Raw genomic sequence first — 26,482 nt, 5'->3', positions numbered from 1 at the left:
CACTTGTTATTTCTGAAACACATCCTGTGCCCTTTGAACTTACTTAATGTTTATTAAAAGTACTTTTGATTATCTATACTTGGTTGAATTTTCCTGATAGGTCAGTGCTTCTAAGGAGTGTATGCATGTATGCTAAGATGCTTCAGTCATGTCTGACTCTTTGTGACCCCATGGACTGTAGCCCGCCAGGTTCCTCTGTTCATGGGATTCTCCAGGCAAGAATACTGGAGTTTATCCAGGCAAGAATACTGGAGTAGGTTGCCATTCCCTTCTCCAGGAGATCTTAGCAACCCAGGGATCAGACCCGGGTCTCTTACATCTGCTTCATTGGCAGTAGTACAGATTAATGTAAATTCTTCGTGCAGAGTAAGTACCGATAACCTACTTCATCGAACTCAAAGAAGGCACTCTGTACACCTTGATTGGCAGTTGATTATCTTTTTTTTCTTTTGCTGTTGAGTAACTTAATTAGAGGCATTTAAGGTTTATAGGGATGAGGACTTTGTTTTGATAATTTGAATCAGATAAATGAGGAGGACAACTTAGTATGTCTTTATATGAGAACCAAACATAGTGTGAATTTTGGGGTAAAGGGAGAGAACATGGCATTAGAAGTAATGGTTATCACCAATATGTTCAATCTAAAAAAAAGAACTTATAAAAGAACTTATTTCTAAAAGAGAAATAGACTCACAGACATAGAAAACAAACTTTTGGTTACCAAAGGGGAAAGGAGATGGGCGGGGGGGATAAATTACGAGTTTGGGTTTAACAGATACTCACAACTGTATATATTTGTAAAATAGATAAGCAGCAAGGACTGACTGTATAGCACAGGGAACTATATTCAATATCTTGTAATACCCTGTAATGAAAGAGACTGAAAAAGAATGTGTATGAATATATAACCAAATCACTTGGCTCTATACTTTGAAACTAATGCAACATTGGAAATCAGTTCTACTTCATTTTTTAATATAAGGAAATAATGACTATTTTCTCCTTTAGGAAAAACTTCCATCTTTATAAGTTCTGCCTGAATTAGAAGTCTTCCAAAGCTCAGGACTCCTAATTGTCTATTTTTTTTTTTTGTTTGTTTGTTTGCTTTTAATGACCACTAAGACCTGTTGGCCTGAGGTAGCACTTACTTTGCTCTGAGTATTGACTATTAAATGTTGATAAGACAAACCCTCCCTTAGGATCACTGAGAAGAATCAATGCTTTGATATGGGTTGATTAGAAAAGTGGGAAAATCACAGATGTTCCTCTGGTTTTTGGAAGACTTTAACATACGAATTACAAATTACACGAATTTGGATGAGCAAATGTTTCACAGTAAGCTTTATTTCAGGTAATTAAGTCACAGAGTCAAGGGAAGACTAGGTGTGCTATATTAGTCATTTTCATTTCCTCAGGACAAGGTTGTTTTAGATTACGGTTCTTGAAGGTGGGGATTTAGACAACTCCAAGGGCAGCCCCACTTCATGTAGAAGACTAATAAATGCTGGTAGTATGTACAGCATATGTACAACAGTCCCCCCTTTTCCCTTGGTTTTGCTTTACATGGTTTGAGATACATGGCATCAACCTTGGTCTGGAAATATTAAATGGAAAATTCCAGAAATAATTCATGAGTTTTCAATTACAGGCTATTTTGAGTAGCATGATGAAATCTCACGCCCTCCTGCTCTGTCCTGCCCTGGACAAGAATCATCCTTTTGTCCAGCGTGTCCACCAGTTAGTCTCTTAGTTACGCCATTATCAGATCCATGGTCATCAGTGTTGCCAGATCACAGTGACTGTGTTCAAGGAACGCTTATTTTACTTAATAATGGCCCCCAGACGCAAGAGTAGTGATGCTGGTAATTCAGACATGCCAAAGAGAAGCCATGAAGTGCTTCTTTAAAGTGAAAAGGTGAATATTCTCGATTTAATAAGGAAAGAAAACGATCGTATGCTGAGATTGCTAAGATGTATGGTGAGAACGAGTCTTCAGCCTGAAATTGTGAAGAAGGAAAAAGAAATTTGTACTAGTTTTCTTGCTGCATCTCAAATTGCAAGTTACAGCCATAGTGCATGATGAGTGTCCAGTTAAGCTGAAAAAGGTATTAAATTTGTATAGTAACATATTTTGAAGAGATCACATTCACATAGCTTTTATTACAATATGCTGTTATGATTGTTCTACTTTATAATTAGTTATTGTTGTTAATATCTTACTGTGCCTAATTTATAAATGAAACTTTATCATAGATATGCATGTATAAGAAAAGAAGACACCTGTGTATTGTTGTTGTTTAGTTGCTAAGTTGTATCTGACTCTTTTGTGACCCTGTGGACTGCAGTCCACCAGGCTCCTCTGTCCATGGGATTTTCTAGGTAAGAACACTGGAGTGTATTGCCATTCCCTTCTCCAGGGGATTGTACATAGCATCTGTAGGGTTGGTACTGTCTTGACATGTATCCTTGGTTGAGGGGAGATGCGTTTATGTACCTGTACATGAGATTACAATGCTGTTGCTTGTATATACTTGTGTATATCTTGTTTTATTGCATTCCACAGACATTGCACTTTTTACAAATTGAAGGTTCAGGGCAGCCCTGCATTAAACAAGTGTATTTGGCTCCATTTTTCCAATAGAATTTGCTCACTTCATGTCTCTGTCACTTTTTGATAATTTTTGTAGTATTTCAAACTTTTTCATTATTATTATATTTGTTATGGTAATCTGTGATTTTTTTTTTAATTTATTTTTTAACTGAAGGATAATTGCTTTACAGAATTTTGTTGTTTTCTGTCAAACATCAACATGAATCAGACATAGGTATACATGTCAGTGATCTTTGATGTTATTATTGCAAAAAAATTATGAATTCCTGAAGGGTCAGATGATCGTTAGCATATTTTAATAATGCAGTATTTTTTTGAATCACTGGCTTTCATTTTTTTAATTACTTTTTATTGGAGTATAGTTGCTTTGCAATGTTGTTACAAAGTATTTTTCAAGTAAGGCATTGACATTATTTTTAGGCACAATAAATACTATTGCACACTTAACAGATTACAGTATAGTATAAACATTTATATGCAGTGGAAAACAAAAAAATTTTCAGGACTTGCTTTATTGCAGTGTTTGCTTTTTTGTTGTGGTCTGGTGAGGTATGCCTGTTGTTCTGTACCACTCAGGTATAGGAATTCTCTGGGGGTCCAGGAGCAGTTTTTCACTCTAAATAAAATTTCTGGTTTTGCCCCAGTGGTTTTGAACCCAGAGATAAAGGCGAATGGCCCCTTTGCTGGGCCATCTTCTTTGTCAAGATAGCTCCAGCTCTGAGACTCTAAAGGGCTTGAAGGGGAAATCTCGGCTGCCTTGGCTGATCATAAACATTTCCCCCAAGGTTAGGTTATTTGGTTTGGGAAGGGCTAGCCACTTCCTCCTTTCCCACCAGAGACGCTCAGAGGGCTCAAACAAACCTTGTGCTACTGTACAAAAAAGATCTTCATGACCCAGATAATCATGATGGTATGATCGTTCACCTAGAGCCAGACATCCTGGAATGCGGTCAAGTGGGCCTTAGGAAGCGTCACTATGAACAAAGCTAGTGGAGGTGATGAAATTCCAGTTGTGTTATTTCAAATCCTAAAAGATGATGCTGTGAAAGTGCTGCACTCAATATGCCACCAAATTTGGAAAACTCAGCAGTGGCCACAGGACTGGAAAAGGTCCGTTTTCATTACAATCCCAAAGAAAGGCAATGCCAAAGAATGCTCCAACTACCACACAACCGCACTCATCTCACACGATAGTAAAGTAATGCTCAAAATTCTCCAAGCCAGGCTTCAACAGTATGTGAACCGTGAACTTCCAGATGTTCAAGCTGGTTTTGGAAAAGGCAGAAGAACCAGAGATCAAATCACCAACATCCACTGAATCATCGAAAAAGCAAGAGAGTTCCAGAAAAACATCTATTTCTGCTTTATTGACTATGCCAAAGCCGTTGACTGTGTATATCACAACAAACTGCAAAATTCTGAAAGAGATGGGAATATCAGACCACCTGACCTTCCTCTTGAAAAATCTGTATGCAGATCAGGAAGCAACTGTTAGAAATGGACATGGAACAACAGACTGGTTCCAGATGGGAAAAGGAGTATACAAAACTGTATATTGTCACCCTGTTTATTTAACTTATTTGCAGAATGCATTATGAGAAACGCTGGGCTGGAGGAAGCACAGGCTGGAATCCAGATTGCTGGGAGAAATATCAATAATCTCATATATGCAGACAACACCACCCTTACAGCAGAAAGTGAAAAAGAACTAAAGAGCCTCTTGATGAAAGTGAAAGAGGAGAGTGAAAAGTTGGCTTAAAACTCAACATTCAGAAAACTAAGATCATGGCATCTGGTCCCATCACTTCATGGCAAATAGATGGGGAAACAGTGGAAACAGTGTCAGACTTTATTTTTGGGGGGCTCCAAAATAACTTCAGATGGTGACTGAAGCCATGGAATTAAAAGATGCTTACTCCTTGGAAGGAAAGTTATGACCAACCTAGACAGCATATTAAAAAGCAGAGACATTACTTTGTCAACAAAGGTCCATCTTTTCAAAGCTATGATTTTTCCAGTAGTCATGTATGGATATGAGAGTTGGACTATAAGGAAAGCTGATTTGAGAGAATAGCATTGAAACATGTATATTATCATATGTGAAATAGATCGCCAGTCCAGCTTTGATGCATGAGACAGGGTGCTCAGGGCTGGTGCACTGGGATGACCCTGAGGGGTGGAGTGGTGAGGGAGGTGGGAGGGGGGTTCAGGATGGGGAACACGTGTACACCGGTGGATGATTCATGTCAATGTATGGCAAAAACCTCTGCTGCTGCTGCTGCTGCTGCTGCTAAGTCGCTGAAAAGTGAAAGTGCAGTCGCTTAGTTGTGTCTGACTTCTAGTGACCCCATGGACTGCAGCCTACCAGACTCCTCCATCCATGGAATTTTCAAGGCAAGAGTACTGGAGTGGGTTGCCATTGCCTTCTCCAGCAAAAACCACTACAATATTTTAAAGTAATTAGCCTCCAATTAGGATAAGTAAATTAGTTTAAAGATAAAAATGAAAGCTGAGCACTGAAGAATTGATGCTTTTGAACAGTGTCATTGGAGAAGACTCTTGTGAGTCTCTTGGACTGCAAGGAGATCCAACCAGTCCATCCTGGTGGAACTCAATCCTGAATATTTATTGGAAGGACTCATGGTGGAGGTGAAACTCCAATCCTTTGGCCACCTGATGCGAAGAACTGACTCATTGGAAAAGACTGATGCTGGGAAAGATTGACGCAAAGAACTACTCATTTGGAAAGACCCTGATTCGGGAGGAGAGGGGATGACAGAGGATGAGATGGTTCAATGGCATCACAGACTCAATGGACATGAGTTTGAGCAAGCTCCGGGAATCGGTGATGGACAGGGAGGCCTGGCGTGCCACAGTCCATGGGGTCGCAGAGTCGGACACAGCTGAGCGACTGAACTGAACCACTTCCTGGAATGTGCACTTGGACTTCCTGCTCAGCCACTTCAAGATTTCACTTGTCTCATATAACTGTGTCATGTATGTGTGCCTGGTAAGTGACTTCAGTTGTTTCCGACTCTTTGTGACCCTATGGAATATAGCCTGCTAGACTCTTTGGTACATGGCAATTTTCCAGGCAAAAATACTAGAGTGGTCTGTCATGCCCTCCTCCAGGGGATCTTCCCAACCCAGGGAACAAATCCGTGTCTCTTATGTCTCCTGCATAGGCAGGCAGGATTTTTACCACTAGTACCACCTGGGAAGCCCCTCACTATGTCATAAGTTAACCTTATATCCAAATACAGTTCTTCCTCTATTTATAGTGGGATTAAATCCAAATAAACCCATTCTAAAGTGAAAATATTCTAAGTCATCAATATATTAGTACACCTAACCTACTGAGTTTTGTAGCTTAACTTCAACGTGATGAGATTTACATTGGCCTACAGTTGGGCAAAATCATCTACCACAAAGTTTATTTCGTAATACAGTGTTGATTACCTCATGTAATTTACTGAATACTGTGCTGAGGGTGAGAAACAGAATGGTCCTATGGGTCCAGAATGGTTGTAAGAGTATTGGTTGTTTACTCTCATGATTGTGTGGCTGACGGAACTGTGGCTGCCTCTGCCCCGTGTCACAAGGATGTCATACTGCAGATCGCTAGTCTGGAGAAGGATTACAACTTGAAGCATGGTTTCTGCTGAATGGATATGACTTTCACACAACCATAAAGTTGAAAAATTAAGTCGAACCATTTTTACTTGGGGACCATTTGCACTACATTTTCTTTTGTTTTGGTACCCTTGATATTATTACAGTAAATATAAAAATATAAGCTTTTATTATTGGTCGTTTAGATGCTAAGTCATGTCCGACTCTTGCAACCCCATGGACCTGTAGCCTGCCAGGCTCCTCTGTCCATGGGATCCTCCAGGCAGGAATACTGGAGTGGATTGCCATTTCCTTCTCTTCCCGACCCAGGGATCAAACCTAGGTCTCCTGCATTGCAGGCAGATTCTTTACCAACTGAACTATTAGGCCACTGGTAGAAGTGAAAGTGAAAGTCCCTTAGTTGTGTCTGACTCTTTGCCACCCTATGGACTATACAGTCCATGGAATTCTCCAGGCCAGAATACTGGAGTGGGGAGCCTTTCCCTTCTCCAGGGGATTTCCCAATCCAGGGATTGAACCCAGGTCTCCTGCATTGCAGGCAGATTCTTTACCAGCTGAGCCACAAGGGAATTGTGGCTATAATTGAGATGAATGTATTTAAATTGAGAGTAAGGAAGAGAAATAGAGTTTGGTAAGTAGTTGCAACTTCATTTTTTAAAATTGAATTATAGTTGATTTATATTATTACTTACAGGTGTCCAGTGAAGTGATTCAGTTACACATATGTATGTGTGTATATATATATGTATATCTATATATATTTTGTCAGATTCTTTTCCCTTGTAAATTATTATCAGATATTGAATATAGTTCCCTGAGGTGTACATTAAAACTTTGTTGTTTATTCTGTATATGGGCATCCCTGGTGGCTCATGGTTAATATAATCTGCCCTTAATTCAGGAGACCTGGATTCAATCCCTAAGTCAGGAAGATCCCCTGGAGAAGGGAATGGCTACCCACTCCAGTTTTCTTGCCTGGAAAATTCCGTGGACAGAGGAGCCTGGCAGCTATATATTTATATAAACATATATATATGTATATCCATATTCATCTTTTTTCAGATTCTTTTCCACTATAGGTTATTATAAGATATTGAATATAATTCCCTGTGGTGTATAGTAAACCCTTGTTGTTGAGCATGGGATTAAGAAATACACACTGTTTTATATATGATAGTGTATATTTCTTAATCCCATACTCCTAATTTGTCACCCTGTCCCTTCCCTATTTGTATTATTTTTTAGATTCCACATATAAGTGATATATAATTTTCTATTTTTCTGAGTTACTTCACTCATTATGAAAATCTTTACGTCCATCAATGTTTCTGCAAATGGCAATATTTCATTCTTTTTATGGCTGAGTAATATTCCATTATGTATACACAAATATACACTATGTCTTCTTTATCCATTAATCTGTTGATGGATACTTAGGTTGCTTCCATGTCTTGGCTGTTGTAAATAATGCTGCTGTGAACGTTGAGGTGCATGTATCTCTTCAAATTAAGAGTTTTCTTCAGATATATCCCCAGGAGTGGTGTTGCTGGATCATATGATAACTATTTTTAGTTTTTTAAGGAACTTCCACACAGTTTTCCATAGTGGCTGCACCAATTTACATTCCCACCAACAGTGTAGGAGGGTTCCCTTTTCTCCACATCCTCTCCAGCATTTATTATTTGTAGACTTTTTGATGATGGCTATTCTGACTAGTGTGAGGTGATACCTCCTGATAATTTTGATTTGCATGTCTCTAAGAATTAGTGATATTAAGCATCTTTTCATGTGCCTGTTGGCTGTTTGTCTTTTTTTGAGAAATGTTTATTTAGGTTTTCTGCCCATTTTTTGATGAGATTGTTTGGGTTTTTTGACATTGGGTTGTATCAGCTATTTGTATTGTTTGGAAATTAACCCCTTGTTGATTGCATCATTGGTTGTAATTTCATTATTAGTTTTATTTTGACAGTTTATTTTAGAATTGTCAGTGAGATTTCAGAAAATGAAATTTCAGATTCAGAAAGTGAAAAATATTTGCAGTACGTTGATGTCTTCCATGAAATATACATTTGCTTTACATTAGTATACCTCTCTAATGAATTCTTGGCCTTAGACTTCTTTTAATCATTAAAATGTTTTAACATGAGTTTGTGGTGCTGTAGGAGAAAGGTCAGATCTCTCTTTAGGTATGCTAGAAAAATATTGGCTACTAAAGGCACTAAGTAAGATAATATCTTTGAAAGTTCATTCAGATTATCTTTAATACCAGAGAGCTTCAAGATGCTTTAGTATGTATGTTTCTCTATTAGGAATATAGTAGATTTTTCATTAGCAAAAGATTATGTATGTCTTTTTTCTTATATTGTGTGAGGGCCTTGCCCTTTTCACTTTTTTATCATTAGTGTCTGATACGCAGTAGATAAGGGGTACATGTTTACTGAATCTGTGAACTGGAAAGTATATGGCAGGAAAGACACTTTTTAAAGATTGATTTATTTATTTTATTATTATTAGTCTTTTGGCTGTGGTGGGTCCTTCATTGCTGCGCGAGGGCTTTCTCTAGTTGCAGCGAGTGGGTGCTGCTCTTCTTTGTGGTGTGTGGGCTTCTAATTGCGGTGCCTTCCCTTATTGCAGAGCACGCAGGCCACGGTAGGCATGCAGGCTGCAACAGTTTCTGTACATTGGCTTCAGTAGCTGTGGCTCTCAGGCTCTAGCGCATTGGCTCAGTGGTTGTGGCTCATAGGCTTGGTAACTCTATGGCATGGGGGTATCTTCCTGGACCAGAGATCAAACCGGCATCGCTTGCATTGCAAGGCGAATTCTTAACCGCTGGACCACCAGGGAAACTAGGAAAGACACTCTTATGATAAGCTATCTAATAGCATTTTTTGAGGCATAAACACTAAATTTGCACCTGGTCAGGTGGTAACCTGAGCTGAGTATCTTATGCTCTGCTTGGTTGCTATGCCAGCTTGCCAATCCAGAAATAAACCAACAGCTAAATACACATGGTGTCCAGAGCCAAGATCAACAAATACAGAGAGCTTATCTCCAAACAGAGATAAGTTCAAATGTGTAATGGATTGGAAGACTACATAGAGATCAATGAAAGTGTGGTTGGAAAAATTCCCAAGTCAGTGAATGGCCAAAACTGTATTCTGTTTTACGGTAAGGACCTCTATACTTGGAGGGAGTTTCAGATTTTTAAAACTACAAAGCAAATGGATTATATCCACATTCATGGATTATTTTGCTATTAAAATAACTTTATTTGGACAGGGCTCTAGAAGATATCAATGGTATTGTTATATTAGATAATTGAGAGGATTTACCAGAGACTCTTTTTAAAGGAAGAGTCAGGGCGGAGGGAAGGCACACACGGGTACTGAAGAACCTTAGACTTAGTAACAGTGGAGAGCTGTTCCCACCAGCCCTGGCCCTGACGGGGTGAGGGGACCGGGGCTGTTAGAGCCCAGAAGAAAGTCTTGTGGAGAGGGCTGTCCAGGGTGCTGCAGCCTGCCAGGGAGAGAGCCAAGGGAACAGAACAGACGCCATCCTCGCCTCACTCCTCTGATCCTCCTGGTGGTGCCTGTGATTGGCTGGACCCAGTCGGAAGTGGATGGACTCAATCAGAAGCCAGAGGGCAGGGGACCCCACGATTGAGTCTACACAGGGCAGCCACCCTAGGCGTAGGGCAGACTGGAGGTTGAAGAATGGATCTGGAGGGACACATAGCAAATATCCAGCTTGAAGACTTGATGATTTTCATTTTTATTACTAAAGAGCCAGTGAGGAGGGGGAAGTGAAATCAAGCAATAAACTCATTTAACAGATGTCAAGAAATGTTTATGTAGAAGCCTATATGAGGAAAGAGTTCCCGAGAGAGATGGAAAGGCCAGTGTAAGGGCCCCCATGCAGAATGCCTGGTGTATTGGAGGGATTGTAAGGAGGCCAGCAGAGGCAGGAAGTGAGCAAAAAGAAAAATGGGAGGAGTGAGTCAGAGGTGAAAAGGCATTTCAGCCCATCCCAGGGGGCCACTTGAGAGAGAGACCTTTACTTTTACTCTAAATAAATGGGTACAACTGCAGGGTTTCAAGCAGAACAGTGACATGATCTCACATATTGTAGTTTGGGCTGTCATTTTGTGAGTAGATCCTAGTGGGTGGGAGTAGAAGCAGGGAAGGTTACTGTGGTATCTGGGCAAGATATGGTGCCAGCTCCAGAGGGAGTGAGAGATGCTCAGATTCTGGGTGGATACTGAAAGCAGAGTCAGGATTTTCCAGTAGAGCTGACGTGGAACGTGTGTGTCAGGAATCACTCCCTGAGTTTTGTTCTGAAGATCTATAAGATGGGTCGCCATCAGGTGAGGTGGAGAAGGCTGTAGGTAGAGTTGAAATGAGGGGAATAGAATTGTTTACCCTAAGAACAGGGAAATTGTTTAGTGTCTGTATGTATTTGTGTGTGCTCAGTCATGTCCGACTCTTGCAACCCGATGAACTGTAGTCCACCCAGCCCCTCTGTCCTTGGGATTTCCCCGGCAAGAATACTGGAGTGGATTGCCATTGAAGAGAAGGGAATAAACAAAAAGTGTAATGCTTTGTGCATAATCAGTGTTTGGAGAGGCTCTTTAGTGATTTGGAGCCTTCTAGTGGACAAGTTTATTATTAATCTTCAGGGAATTCTCCCCACATTTCAAAACCGCATTCCTGAAAATACTTGTTATTTAGGCTTTAGTTTTCTTTGGAAGGGTTTCCCAGGTGGCTCAGTACTAGAAAATCCACCTGCCAGTGCAGGAGACACAGGAGACGTGGGTTCGATCCCTGGATCAGGAAGAGTCCCTAGAGAAGGGAATGGCAACCCACTCTGGTATTCTTGCCTGGAAGATCATGGACAGAGGAACCTGGAGGGCTACAGTCCATGGGGTCACAAAAGAGTCGGATTTGACTGAGCACATAGGCAGCCAAGTTTCTTCAAGTAAGAATAAAATCTGCAAATATATATATATATATATATTTGGCCGCACTTCATGGCTTGTGGGATCTTAGTGCCCCAACTGGGGATTGAACCCTGGCCGCCATAGTGAAAGTGCTGAGTCCTAACCACTGGACCATCAGGGAACTCTCCTATGCAGCTATTTCCTTACACCCATGGTGAGTGGGAAAAGTTATTAGATTCAGTGTTGGAAGACTTGGACTATGAAACAGGTCTATCAGAAAGTTGACCAGTACTTACCTGCACTGCTTTAAAGTGTTCACTGTGTCTGGACTGCCTGGGAGAGGTTATAGACGTGGAAATGACACATTACGAGAATTAGGAAAGAATTAGGTGAGTGAGAATGACTGCTCGTTGGTATGAGAAGATGAGGATGTGAAGTTGAAGGAGGGAGAAAAGGAAGTTGTTAGGAGTAATGTCAGTGATTTGTCATATAAAATCTCAAGTTTTTGAATGTGAGGATATTAGTGTTCCATCGGATGTCCCTTTGATTGTAAGCTGCTTGCATTTTCTTTCTAGGGTCGACAACTTTGGTTTGGGCCTTTTACTTCGATCCAAGCAGATAAAACGCATGGTCTCTTCCTATGTGGGAGAAAATGCAGAATTTGAACGACAGTATTTATCTGGTGAATTAGAAGTAGAGCTGACACCCCAGGTAAAAAAAAAAAAGAAAAAAAATTTTTTTTAAATAATACTAACTTATTTTGAAGTTTACCTTCTTCCTTCTAGAAATTTCATTGTGTAAGAGAAGTAAGATAGAATGCTCTTTTGCCAAACCAAGAAAACTTGTTTATAAGTCGCACCTCTTGACTGCTAGAGGAATAATGTTTTGTTGCTATGCACTGTAAAAGAAGGTATTTCTAGTGGAAAGTATCCAGGCTTCAGGATAAAATGTTAAATTTGGCACTGAAATGTTTATTTCACTGCAGCATGCAAAAGCACTCACTGAAATGTTTGAAGATGGTCCTAAAAGTTAACTCCTACTAATCATAGAATTAGAAATTTGTGCAGAATCTGGTCTTGCTGAGATGTATCAGGAAACTGAAGCCCATGGAGGGGAGTAAAACTGTCTGCATCACAGACTAAATGCTGGGGTCAGACCCCAGGTTTGCAGGGAACTGAAAGGAAGCAATGACTGCAGTTAATCTAGCAAATTTCCACTCACTTTATCCACCTTTTCCTGTCCTATCTGATTGAAGAGTTTGTCATTGAGGAACCTTTTTGGCCAATCCAATATAGTTGAAGGCCCCAGTTCAAGTAGATCCTTGTTTTCAGGTTGGGACAATATTAAACTCACCATCATTAATATCTAAGCCTATTCTCACTACTGGTCAGTCAAGCAGTTATCTAGTCTGAATATGATGCACTTATCTCACACGCGAGCAAAGTAATGCTCAAAATTCTCAAGGCCAGGCTTCAACAATACGTGAACCATGAACTTTCAGATGTTCAAGCTGGTTTTCAAAAAGGCAGAGGAACCAGAGATCAAATTGCCAACATTCGCTAGATCATCAAAAAAGCAAGTGAGTTCCAAAAAAACATCTACTTCTGCTTTATTGACTATGCCAAAGCCGTTGACTGTGTGGATCACATTAAACTGGAAAATTCTTCAAGAGATAGGAATGTCAGATCACCTGACCTGCCTCTTGAGAAATCTGTATGCAGGTCAAGAAGCAACAGTTAGAACTGGACATGGAACGACAGACTGGTTCCAAATAGGAAAAGGAGTATGTCAAGGCTGTACATTGTCACCCTGCTTATTTAACTTATATGCAGATTACATCATGAGAAATGCTGGGCTGGTTGAAGTACAAGCTGGAATCAAGATTGCCGGGAGAAATATCAATAACCTCAGATATGCAGATGACATCACCCTTATGGCAGAAAGTGAAGAACTAAAGAGCCTCTTGATGAAAGTGAAAGAGGGGAGTGAAAAAGTTGGCTTAAAGCTCAACATTCAGAATACTAAGATCATGGCATCCAGTCCCATCACTTCATGGCAAATAGATGGAGAAACAGTGGAAACAGTAGCTGACTTTATTTTTGGGGGCTCCAGAATCACTGCAGATGGTGACAGAAGCCATGAAATGAAAGGACGCTTACTCTTTGGAAGAAAAGTTATGACCAACCTAGACAGCATATTAAAAAGCAGAGACATTACTTTGCCAACAAAGGTCCATCTGGTCAAGACTTTAGTCTTTCCAGTAGTCATGTATGGATGTGAGAGTTGGACTATAAAGAAAGCTGAACACAGAAGAATTGATGCTTTTGACCTGTAGTGTTGAAGACTCTTGAGAGCCCTTTGGACTGCAAGGAGATCCAACCAGTCCATCCTAAAGGAAATCAGTCCTGAATGTTCATTGGAAGGACTGATGCTGAAGCTGAAACTCCAATACTTTGGCCACCTGATGCGAAGAGCTGACTCATTGGAAGGGACCCTGACGCTGGAAAAGATTGAAGGCAGGAGATGAGGATGACAGAGGATGAGATGGTTGGATGGCATTGCTGACTCAATGGACATGAGTTTTAGTAAACTGCAGGAGTTGGTGATGGACAGGGAGGCCTGGCATGCTGAAGTCCATGGAGTCACAAAGAGTTGGACACGACTGAGCAACTAAACTGAACTGAATATGATGTAACTAGACCATAACAAGAGGTTTCATGTTAGGGGTCATGTCAGCAAATGTTTAGGGCCCGAGTTATTTCCCAGTAGGAAAACTGGATAGAAAGGCAGGTGGTGGTGAGAGATAGCTGGGGAAATTAGATTTGAAATCACTAGTACCTAAAAGGGAGACAGAGTGATCAGAAGATACAAAGACGTTTTTCATATAGCTGTTCCTACTCTGAAGCAAAATTTGGATTTCTCTTGGCTTTTTAAAAACCAGTTCAGCTGTATGTTGTAGTCTTTGTCATTTGTATTTTTCCTTAGTTAGATAACATAGTAGATAAAATACTTAAGAGAACGTTTAGAATACATTCTAAATACCTGGAAATTTTACATTATTATTATATAATCATGATATTGTTGTTTATGATAAGATTCAGGCTGTACCTACATGTAGCACACAGTAAAATATGATATTTTATTGTATGTTTTTGATGTATACAATTAAAGTTATATACTTCAGATTTGAAAATTGATTTAAAAATATTACAAATAGACTTGTAAGATATGATGTAGAGAAACCAGTGGAGACATGGGAACTGAAAACATGAGTATACAAATAAGCAGTTCCATTACAAATTAAGGATTAAAAATAGAGAGGTTGTTGTCTAGAGAGACAGTCATTGTTTTGCATTGATCTTCTAACCTGCAGTGTTAGTGAGGTAGACCAGTATGCACTGCCAGGGGTGGTTTAGATGGATAAACACCTAGAGAGCAGGGACCGCGTGGCTAAGGATTTGTGTCCGCAGACAGAAGTGTGCTTAATGGACTTTTGATGCACTGTTGTTTGCTCACTTGTAGGGCACGCTTGCAGAGAGGATTCGTGCAGGTGGGGCTGGAGTTCCTGCATTTTACACCAGCACAGGGTATGGGACCCTGGTGCAAGAAGGGGGGTCACCGATCAAATACAACAAAGATGGCAGCATTGCCATTGCCAGTAAGCCGAGAGAGGTAAGATGCACAGGATTCCAGATGGGCTCACTGGGTAAATAAGTATAAAATCATACCTGGGTGAGAATAAAACACTGTCATTTCGTTCAGTAACATACATATGCTAGGTACAGTTTCTACCTAAAACTGAACATCTGCTAGGAAAGAAACTAATCCATAGAAATGAGAGTCAAGGTTAGTTTTATGGTAGGTTTTAAGATATTTAGGAGTGTGTATAATTGCTGATTATGTGGAAAATAAAATACAGCTACTTTATTTAATACGATAATATGTATGGTATTAAACCCTTCAGGTTCAGGGCCCTTCTGGATATGATTGAAGAAGGGGAAAAAAGCCAAAGAAATCACAAATTTGTCTATAATCTTAAAAAGCAGAGAATGGTTGTAAATATATAATATGAGTAGAATAAATACCAAGTTTATATTATCTTCTTTATTCTTCATTTTGTACACTGAACACATTTGAGCCTTAGACTGAATAACTTAGTTTTATTTAAAGTGTTGGATAGGATGGAGTATCATTATACTAGGTAACTTTACTCACACATTAGAAAAGAATAGAACTCTAGATACAGGTATTTGAGATATTCAGGAGCCAGTTTTTAAAATGACACAGGCCAGTATTTCATTGCTGTATTTTTGGTATCTTTCCCTTCTCCCTGCCCACATGGCTCATGAGAGTTAACAAAAGTCATGGACTGCTGAACTTACCTCTAGAAAAGTGAGAACTTAGTATATCAAGGGGTCTTGTCACCTTGCTTCATGTAGGGATGTTAGCTGTGCCCTTGGGGTTTTGAGGGAAGATAAAGGTCATTGCTCTCATCCCCCTACTGTCCCGTGTATGTCTCCAGCAGCGTCCTTCATCTGGAGCTGCGCCTTTTCTGCTTAGGGTTACCTATATTGACTCAAAACTTTTGTTAACGTTTTTCTTACTCTATCTTGTTTTTTACCTGATTAGGTTTAAAAAGTTTTTGCAAAGAAAAAGACAGGAACCTAATTATTAAGATGGATCCTAGTTAATATAGATCAATAGCCAGCAAAATCTGGTGAAAGCTTTGAGAGCTTGCTAGAAGTTACATCATTAACTCACCCCGTGAAAACACAGGATAGACTAAAATCTGTCCTGAATGCCTGGGTTCATTTCAGCCTGGAGTCAGGTGTAGGCATCTAGCAGTTTTGTAATTTTGTCTGAATCCTGAAGAATACAACAGATAATCTCTAGAAATGATTCTTGTTAGCCAACTTTATTTTCCTTGATTATGGTGGGAGGAGGAAATGAGTGAATTCCTTGAATTAGTGATAGTTATTTGAGGTCCTTTTGTTTGCCAAGCACTCGTCTTGCCTGGAGAATCCTGTGGATGGAGGAGCTTGGTGGGCTGTTGTTCATAGGGTTGCACGGAGTCGGACACGACTGAAGCGACTTGGCAGGAATGCATGCATTGGAGAAGGAAATGGCAACCCACTCCAGTATTCTTGCCTGGAGAATCCCAGGGATGGAGGAGCCTGGCAAGCTGCTGTCTGTGGGGTCGCACAGAGTCAGACACGACTGAAGTGACTTAGCAGCAGCAGCAGCAGCAGTCCAAATGTGGTGGGAAAAGGGGTCCTCTAGGCCAAGTTCCCCTTAGTGGGGGAACTGACAAGAAATGAAGAGACAGACAGATGCATAATGTAACAAATCAAGTAGGGCAAAGGCAGAGAGGGTGCTGAATGGCCAGGAAGGTATGTTCCAGGCTGGGTCGGGGGAACCTCTCTGAGAGGTGATGTTTGGTAGAGACCTGAATAAGATAGGAGAATGAGCCAGGTGAAGATTGTAGGCTGTACTCTAGTTAGAAGGAAGGGGAAGGACATGGTCCTTGGCAGGCTTTCTGAGTATGCAACAGCAGGGCAGTGAGGCTGGAACAGAGTGAATGAGGCAGAGAGTGGTAGGATTGGAGATTGAAGAGAGGCAGGAGCCAGGTCATATGAGCTTGGACTTCACTGAGTGTGATGAAGGGTTGAGAGTATTGAATAGAAGTGGGAGAGTGATGGGGTCTGAGCTACATTTTGGAAAGATCACTGTGGCTTTTGGGAGTGAGCTTTTTGTCTGAGACCCAGAACCAGAAGCAGCGAGAGAGATGAGGAGCTGTTTCCAATTAGAAGTAGAAGGCTGTTTAGATTGAGGTGGTGACAGTGGAATTTGTGAGAAGTGGTTGCAATTGGGAAATAAACTTACAGTAGAGCCAACACAATTTACTGAGTAAGAAAAGACACAAACCAAGCATGCTGCTTATTGGGATGGGCCAAGCGTGAGAGTTGACGAGGAGCTCTTTCTGAACTTGAGTGTTTAAGAGATTCATTGGCCTCCAAGAGGAGCTACTCAGTAGGTTTTAGGTCAGCTCAGGGAGGCTTGAGAGCTGGGATAGGAACTTTGGAGGCATCAGCAAGTGAAATTTGCTCAGTCATGTCTGACTCTTTGCAACCCCATGGACTATACAGTCCATGGAATTCTCCAGGCCAGAATACTGGAGTGGGTAGTCTTTCCCTTCTCCAGGGGATCTTCCCAACCCAGGGGTCAAACCCAGGTCTCCCACATTGCAGGCGGATTCTTTACCAACTGAACCACCAGGGAAGCCCAAGAATATTGGAATGGGTAGCCTATCCCTTCTCTAGCAGATCTGCCCAACACAGAAATTATCAGCTTGTGGTGTTTAAAACCATGGGACTTGAGTGAAGAGGGCTGGAGTGCAGAGAACACCTCTTTTGCATTTACGGGTTTAGAAGAGGCCTGGCATTTAAAGATTGAAAAGAGGAAAAGAAGCAGCGAATAAAATGGGAGTGTCCAGTGAGTAAAGAGGAAATCCAGGGGAGGCTGGTGATTTGGAAGATGGAAACTTTTACAAAGCAAGGAGTGACCAATGTGTCAGAGAATGAAGGAGTTGAGTAATAGGACTGGAAGTTGACCTTTGCAGTTGAAAATGTGGAGGTCTTTGGTGACCTTAAACGGTGATTTTTTTGGAATAGAGGATTTTTCTGGAATGGTGAAAATTTGAACGGAGTGGATTCAAGAAAGGATGGAAATATGAGGACGTGGAGTGACTGAAGCGAGTATAATAGCTGGTTTGACAAAACCAATTCCATCCCTGTTTTTAAATTTTAAAATAGCTAACACTTAGCAACTGCTGATGTGTAGCCCCTTCAGGAAGTTATATAATTGGAATAGAAAAAAATGCCAGTGTTTTTACTTTGCCCTGAGTTGGCATATATTTAGATGTGTTATCTAGGTCTGCATGGAAAAGACTCAACTATCATCACTGGTGATGACTGAAATTCATAAGACTTAAAAAACTAAGGCAGGAGGAGAAGGGGACAACAGAGGATGATATGGTTGTATGGCATCACTGACTCGATGGACATGAGTTTGTGCAAACTCCGGGCATTGGTGATGGACAGGGAACCCTGGTATGCAGCAGTCCATGGGGTCCCAAAGAGTTGGACATGACTGAGTGACAGAACTGAAAAAACTATTGATGTGTATCTTACAAATATCCTTCATATAATTTATCTAAGTTCATGTTAATATGATCCTCATTCATCTCTGATTACCTAAATTCATTAATCTTTTCTGACATAAAGTGGCATAATATCTTTAAGGAAACTGTTCTGTAAGAAATGATTTCTGTTTTAATGTACATCAAAACTACAATGAAGTATCACCTTACACTGGTCAGAGTGGCCATCATCAAAAAGTTTACAAATAATAAGTGCTGGAGAGACTGGAGAAAAGGGAACCTGTACTGATGGTGGGAATATAAATTGGTGCAGCCAGAGTGGAACACAGTCCTGCTCCTGGGCATATATGGAAAAGACAGAAACCCTAGTTCAAAGAGATACATGTACCCCAGTGTTTTATAACAGTATTATTTACAGTAGCCAAGAAAAAGAAGCAACCTAAATGTCCATCAACAGGTGAATGGTTAAAGAAGATGTAGTACATATATACAATGGAATATTGCTTAGCCATAAAAATAAATTAATTCCATTTTCAGTAACATGGATGGGCCTGGAGATTATCATACTAAATGAAGTCAGTCAAAGACAAAATATCATATGATATCACATATGTGGAATCTAAAAGATTGATACAAGTGAACTTATTTACACAACAGAAATAGACTCACTGACATAGAAAACAAGGTTACGGTTACCAATGGGTAAAGTGGGCGAGAGGGATAAATTAGGTGTTTGGGATTAACATCTACACACTGTTATATAAAAATAAACAAGAACCTACTCTGTAACACAGGGAGCTTTATTCAGTATCTTGTAATAACCCATAATGGAAAAGAATCTGAAAAAGAATATATATATGTATAAGTGTACATGTGCTGTGTTTAGTCGCTCAGTCGTGTCTGACTCTGCGATCCCATGGACTGTAGCCCGCCAGGCTCCTCTGCCCATGGGGATTCTCCAGGCAAGAATACTGGAGTGGATTGCCCTGTCCTCCTCCAGGGGATCTTCGCAACCTAGGAATTGAACCCAGATTTCCAGAATTGCAGGTGGACTCTTTACTGCCTGAGCCACCAGGGAAGCCCAGGAATACTGGAGTGGGTAGCCCATCCCTTCTCCAGGGGATCTTCCCAGCCCAGGAATAGAACTGGGGTCGCCTACATTGCAGGCCGATTCTTTACCAGCTGAGCTACCCAGGAATCCCATATGTGTGCATATATGGGATGTCTGAATCCCATATCTGGGATTTGAATCATTTTGCTATATACCTGAAATTAATGCAATATTATAAATTAACTATAATTTTTTAAAACAGAGTTTCTTATTTTAAACCATAGTTTAAGAAAAGTTTGTGTACCCGAACTCTCTCTAAGCTTTCTGTAAAATGCATGCAGTTTTTTCCACTAGGAGGCGCAGTAGGAATGAGAATGGACTTCAGCCTTCAAACGGCTTCCATCCCGAGTGGTGATGGAATGTGATGTTGATGTTTCCTGTTTGTTTCAACTCCCAGAGCTAAGTCCCATGAAGCAAAAGGGAACAAAATGCCACAGCATAGTTTTGCTTTATGCTTTTTCTCCCCATCTGTTCCATTTGGAGTAGAATTAAAAGTCAATAAACATACAAAAATCAATAGCCTTCCATTAGACCAGTAATGACAGAAAAGAAGGTGTAATAGAATAAAATAGAATAGTCACAGTGGCCATCAAAAATCATGAAGCACCTGTGAGTAAACCTAGAAAGTATATACAGAGGTTTTTTGGGGGGCAATTATAAAACTATTGACGGAGGTAAAAGAAGACTTTAAAAAATGTCGGCCTATATTATGCTCACAGGTGGGATATGGCATATCAGTTCTCTCCAGATTAGTCTATAAATTCTAGGAATCCCAATTAAAATCTCAGCAGATGATTATGAATTAATTAGGAGAGAGGAATGGATTTTATAACTATTTTAGGTAGGAAAATAATACACTGCCTGTTTCATGCAACTATATAGTTTTTTTGCTAGAGTGGAGGGAAACTGGAAGTGTTAGTCTCTCAGCTGGGTTAGACTCTTTGTGACCCCATGGACTGTAGCCCGCTGGCTCTTCTGTCTGTGGATTTCTCCAGGTGAGAATACTGGAGTGGGTTGCTATGCCATCCTCCATGGGATCTTTTTGACCCAGGGACGGAACCCAGGTCTCCCACGTAGCAGTTGGGTTTCCTGCTGCCTGAGCTGCCAGGGAGGCCATAGAGTGGAGGGAAGGAGGGGCCTTTTTCATGTCAGTACGTAACTTATTCACAGAAGTAATAAAGTGAGTGCTAACACATGCAGTCTGTGCCACAAGCACATAGCATTTTCAGGTCCTCACAGTTACCAAGCTCTCCTACACCGGACCTTTGCATGTGCTGCTCCCTTAGTTTCCTCTTTACCACTTTGAGTGAACCCTGGTCCAGGGGTCCCCAGCCTCCTGGATCTAATTCCTGATGATCTGAGGTGGAGCTTCTGTAATGATAATAGAAATAAAGTGCACAATAAATAAAATGCACTTGAATTACCCCCAAACTACCCTCCACACCCATCTATGAAAAAATTATCTTGCATGAAATCTGGTCCCTGGTGCCAAAAAAGGTTGGGGACTGCTGGCCAACACTACTCATCCTTGAAGTCTCAGTTTAGATCTTCTCCTTCTTGCCCTAATTGTCTCTGTCAGAGCAGATGGGTCTTCCCAGGTGGCTCAGCAGCAAAGACCCCGCCTGCCTCTGGGTTGGGAAGTTAATAGTTTAGTAATACACTTAAGAAAATAAGTAAGTTACACTTAGGCAAATAAGTAACTAGCAGGGCTTCTCAGGTGGCGCAGTGGAAAAGAGTCTGCCTACCAATGCAGGAGACAGAGACCCAAGTCTGAGCTCTGGGCGGAGAATATCCTCAGGAGTAGGAAATGGCAACCTGCTCCAGTATTCTTACCTGGAAACTTTCATGGACAGAAGAGCCTGGTGGGTTACAGTATACGGGGTCTCAAAGAGTCAGACACACCTGAGCAACTGAGCACACACATACACAGGCATCAGAGCAGGTATCACAACCAATCAAGCCCTGTGCAGATCCTGAAGATGCCCTTTGTCTCTTGCAGGTGAGGGAGTTTAAAGGTCAGCATTTTATCTTGGAGGAAGCAATCACAGGGGATTTTGCTTTGGTGAAAGCCTGGAAGGCAGACCGAGCCGGAAACGTGATTTTCAGGTATTACAGTGGTTTTAAAAAATGTTCATCGTGATGCCTTTTAGCAACATTATGTTTCTGAAATTATGATTACAAAATGGATACCTTGATGTGTTTGGTATTTAAAAATTTACTTTAAAGATTGCTTAAAATCAATCACGTGTGTGTGTGTGGAGGTGTGTGCAGAACCATTGCTGTGTGGCCATGATGGTTTGGTGCACTTGAGGACATCTGTTCTGACTAATTGGTGCCCATGGGGCACTGTTTGTTAACTATTTGATTCTATTCTAGTCTTGTATATAGTCACATATACTTTTGTCCTGTGTATTTTAGTGGCTAAGACTAATTACAGTGTTGTGACATACTTAGAAAAGCTGACAAAAGCACACAATTATATTTAATTTTGACATCGTTATTTATATGCATTGTCTTAAAACACCTAAGTTAGTTTGATATTCTGGAAAAATATTGCTAATAAGCATTTAGGTCAGTTCTTTTCCAGGCTTGTTGGTGTCTACTAGGAAGTGCTTATAAAGATGATGTTTGGAAAGTTGATTAACATTAATAATGCTTAGCTTTCATTTTCATTATCTGGATGGCCACAGATATTAAGCCACTTAATAGATTTCAACATCTTTTGACTACCTTAAGCATACTAAATACCAAGTTTCAGTATCTTGGATTTAGGTATTATGTAGTTGTTTTTTGAAAATTGTGCCACCTTTGAATATACTTACAAAAGCTTTCAAAATGTTTGGTTTTGAAGACTTTACCTGTTAGGTTACCGAAATAGTTTTCTTTCTTATAATATGGTCCATTTCCTGCTTTTTGTTAGTGATTTTTAAAAAATCTTTACCAAATGCAGCTTTGGTATGATCACAGTTAAGATATCAGTGATCACTCTCACATTACTGTTTCATTTCTGAGGATCTTGTATGACATTGACGTCCCTGGTGGCTCAGATGGTAAAGAATCTGCCTGCAACGCCTGAGACCAGAGTTCAATCCCTGGAATGGGAGGATTCCCTAGAGAAGGGAATGTATAACCACTTTAGTATTCTTGTCTGGTGAATCCCATGAACAGAGAAGCCTGGCAGGCTACAGCTCATGGGGTCACAAAGAGTGGACACAACTGAGTGACTAACACTTTATATGACATTAAATATGCTGTATTTGATTTTTTGAGCTTAGCCAATTTTTTTGTTTGTTTGATTTTGTTTTTTTGATGGGGCCACGGCACTTAGGATCTTAGTTCCTTGACCAGGAATCAAACCTGTGCCTCCTGCAGTAGAAGTGCTGAGTCTTAACCACTGGACTGCCAGGGAAGTCCCCAAATTTAGTCAGTTTTTGGTATTATAACTAATTTCAGCAATTACAGAGGACATTGTGCATGCTATCTACCTTTATTTGACACCTTGGTGTAATGTTTATGAAGCTAATTTTTTTTTGAAGATTAATGAAATTATATAGTAGCAAATGGAAATGAATTACTTAAAATATTTCCATGAGTTTATCCTGTGCTTTACTGCCTGTTGTCTAAAGACAGCACAAGGGCTATTCTGAGCACAGACTTTATGCCTGTGGTTTCTGCTCAGTAGCCATTGAGCTTTGATGTGAAATGAGAGTGCTTGTCGCCAGTGGTCAGGTGGCCTAGATTCTTAAGATCTGACTTCTAGGCTGACCTTCATGTTTAGTGGAACAACTGGTACAGAGGTCTGTCTAGGCCATTGTTAGAGTGGGCAGGCCCTGCATGCCTGCACCTCAGGCCACTCTGTCCTTGGAGCTTTTGATGCTAGATGTTTGATGGAATCCAACACAGTAGCTTGTGAAAGTATATAGAGATATTCCTCTCTCAAGGACACATCTATTCTTGAATCTGAGTGAAAGAAACATTGCTAGCACAAAGGGCTGGTAAGACATGGCTGTGAATTATTTCTCTTTACCAAAGAATTTTTCCTTTCAATTTACACTCTCAGAAACAAGAACACATTTCAAATTTTTTTTTCCCATTTATTTTTATTAGTTGGAGACTAATTACTTTACAATATTGTAGTGGTTTTTGCCATACATTGACATGTATCAGCCATGGATTTACATGTATTCCCAATCCTGATCCTCCCCCTTCCACCTCACTCTCCACCCGATCCCTCTGGGTCTTCCCAGTGCACCAGCCCTGAGCCCTTGTCTCATGCATCCAACCTCGGCTGGTGATCTGTTTTATTATTAGAGTAAGTGTATGAATTTAGGAACTTGGGAATGCAGAACCGTCAGCAAAATTGGCCTCCTCTTTTTATACCTCAGGGTCTGATGTGGGGGTTGTAGTTTCAAAAATTTCATTAGAAGTTGGTTCTCCAGAATGATCTTTATAAGTGACTCACAAATTACCCATGAATGTTTCAGTTAATTTCAGCAATAGATTTCTCTTTAATAATGAGTATAATTACTATACCTTCTCAGATAAAGCACTTTCTACTCTTCTTAATATTTAACAAGAGCAAGTTCAGTGAAATATTTAACTATAGAAACAAAGTGGCATTTCAGTTAAAAGATTTAGAGAAATTAAACTCATTAATATTCATTTTATTTTTCTGTATATAATTATATGCTGAAAATGAAAAATAGTTCTTTCTCTTGTTAAGTGGCCATTGCATTGTTTTTATTTATAAAATAGCTATAGAACTTATAGAAAATATGATATACTCTTTTAAAAAGAGTCACAGAGTCTTAGATTACAGAAATTCTTTTAATCTGTAATTAAAGCTGAGAGAGACACTTCTTATTTTTGGCCTTCTTTCCACACTTCCTTATTCCCTCACCCCTAATGTAGGAAAAGTGCAAGGAATTTCAACTTGCCGATGTGCAAAGCTGCAGAAACCACAGTGGTGGAGGTAAGAGAAGAGGTTATTTCTGATTTCCTAATGTTACTTTTTTAAAGTTGATGTTATGTGTTAGTTTAAGAAAAAGTACTACAGTTCATTTGTTTTCATGAAGAAGGACAGTCACCATTTTTTTCATTTTGGATGTTGAAGGATTCTATTTAAATATATGATAGTTGAAACTTTGCTGGAATTTGAGCTTTCTGGTTAGCTAGGATCTCACTAGAATGCTCACTTTGGGAACCAAGCTATGAGGCTGACCAGCTCATAAAAATTCTTTGGTACTTGAGCAAATTGGACCTTCTTGGATAAAATCTCAGGGATGAATTTTTCTAAAAAGAATCCCAAGGAAAATAATAAGTTGTATCAGGAGAAGTTCTTTATTTCACTGTGACAGAGAGTGGTGATACTTTGAGGAGGAAGGAGGGTAGTACAACTCATTGCTTTGATGTGGTTCTATTTGGGACAGTTGAATTAATGCACTAACTGACTCTCCTCTAAACATCTCAGGGTTTGTTCAGAAGAGACTTGAATAATTCTAAAATGTGCATAGGGTTAAAGCTCTGGGATAGAAATAGGTGCTTATACCAAAACCCTGCCATTTTGTGTATATATATTGGAACGTAAAAGGAGACTTCAAAATGATTCATGTAGGCTTTGGGGATCACTTTGGAACCAGATTTTCATGGGATTTGAGATATATTTCCCCATGGGAGGGCTTTATAGGATCCCATCTTGGAATCTGGAAATGAGAATGTATGTTCTTGACTTTTCTTGTGATGGTACCATTGTACTGGATATCTTTTCATTCCTTCAGGCACTTGACCAAGATGATATTTCATGGAGGCAGTGCTGCTGTATTTTTTAAACAATCAAATGTTAGAATTCTGTTTCTCTCTTGGAAAGTACAGTGTATTATTATTATTTTACTAGATGGCCATAGTTTGGCTTCTTTTTTCCCCCCTTTTATGGAAGAATGGTTAGTTGACAGTATTTGAAGTGTACTATTTTTAAAGTGCTGGGAAATGTGGTGCTTTCAACATCAGCAGGATGGTTTCTTTTGCAATGGCTTCAGTGTATTTTCTTCATTTAAAATAGATAATGTGCCCACTACAATATTGTAAAGTAATTAGCCTCCAACTAATAAAAATAAATGGAAAAAAAAAGAAAAAAAAATAAAATAAAATGGATAATGTGATTTAATCTCTGTGCAGTTTTTTTTTAATCAAATCATCTTAATGGCCTCTCCATTGCACATACCTGTAACAGTACTGAAAAAAGCCTATAACACAGCTTAAACTAATTGATAGTTTAACTCTGTTGATTGTATGGACTTCTGTAAAACTACCACAAATGAGTATTATTTCTGAGTACTATGGGGGTTATATGCATTGTCCTATGTGATGTTCTTTCTTTTTTTCCCTTTTATAATCTAGTTCTTTTCAGCCAGTCTTATCTCTTCTGAAAGCAGGAATGAATCCCTAGTAGTCTGAGAATTAGTGAAGATATTTGAAAAGATGTTCGCTGTTGGCATAAGGGAAAGGGAAGTAAAATCCTTTAATTGAGCCTGCAAATATGATAAAGGCTGCCCTCCCATGTACAAGAACAGACATCTCTTATTCACAGCACTCTGTCCTATTAGACACAGATCCCCTTCAGTATAGTGCTGCTGGCTGCCACTGCTAATTGATTATACCTGCACTGCCCAGTATGCTAGCCAGTACCCAATGCAACTTTTAGAATTTAAACAGTTGTTGTTGTTCAGTGACTAAGTTGTGTCCAACTCTTTGCAACCCTATGTACTGCATCATGCCAGGTTCCTCTGTCCTCACTGTCCCACATTTGCTCAAACTCATGGCCATTGAGTTGGTGATGCCATCCAACCATCTCATCCTCTGTTACCCCCTTCTCTTCCTGCCCTCAGTCTTTCCCAGCATCAGGGTCTTTCCCAGTGAGTCAGCTCTTTATATCAGGTGGCCACATAATTGGATATTCAGCTTTAACATTAGTCCTTTCAAAAAATATTCCAGGTTGATTTCCTTTGGGATTGACTGATTTGATCTCCTTGCAGT

The 26,482-nt window shown here is 40.0% G+C and overlaps 1 protein-coding gene across 1 annotated transcript in view; it reads left to right on the top strand.

Moving 5' to 3' along the window:
* The window catches only part of OXCT1 (3-oxoacid CoA-transferase 1), a 162,356-nt gene that overhangs the window by 14,940 nt on the left and 120,934 nt on the right, over positions 1–26,482 (top strand). The window contains exons 4-7 of the mRNA XM_070476631.1: positions 11,756–11,891; positions 14,703–14,852; positions 21,450–21,556; positions 24,362–24,422. Coding sequence (XP_070332732.1) covers positions 11,756–11,891; positions 14,703–14,852; positions 21,450–21,556; positions 24,362–24,422 — 454 coding nt within the window. The remainder of the gene's footprint in view (positions 1–11,755; positions 11,892–14,702; positions 14,853–21,449; positions 21,557–24,361; positions 24,423–26,482) is intronic.

This window comes from Odocoileus virginianus, chromosome 14, assembly GCF_023699985.2.
Source record: "Odocoileus virginianus isolate 20LAN1187 ecotype Illinois chromosome 14, Ovbor_1.2, whole genome shotgun sequence".
NCBI classification, from domain to species: Eukaryota; Metazoa; Chordata; class Mammalia; order Artiodactyla; family Cervidae; genus Odocoileus; species Odocoileus virginianus.
Note: the sequence above shows the minus strand (reverse complement) of the source record. Positions and strands in the feature narration are given on the sequence as shown.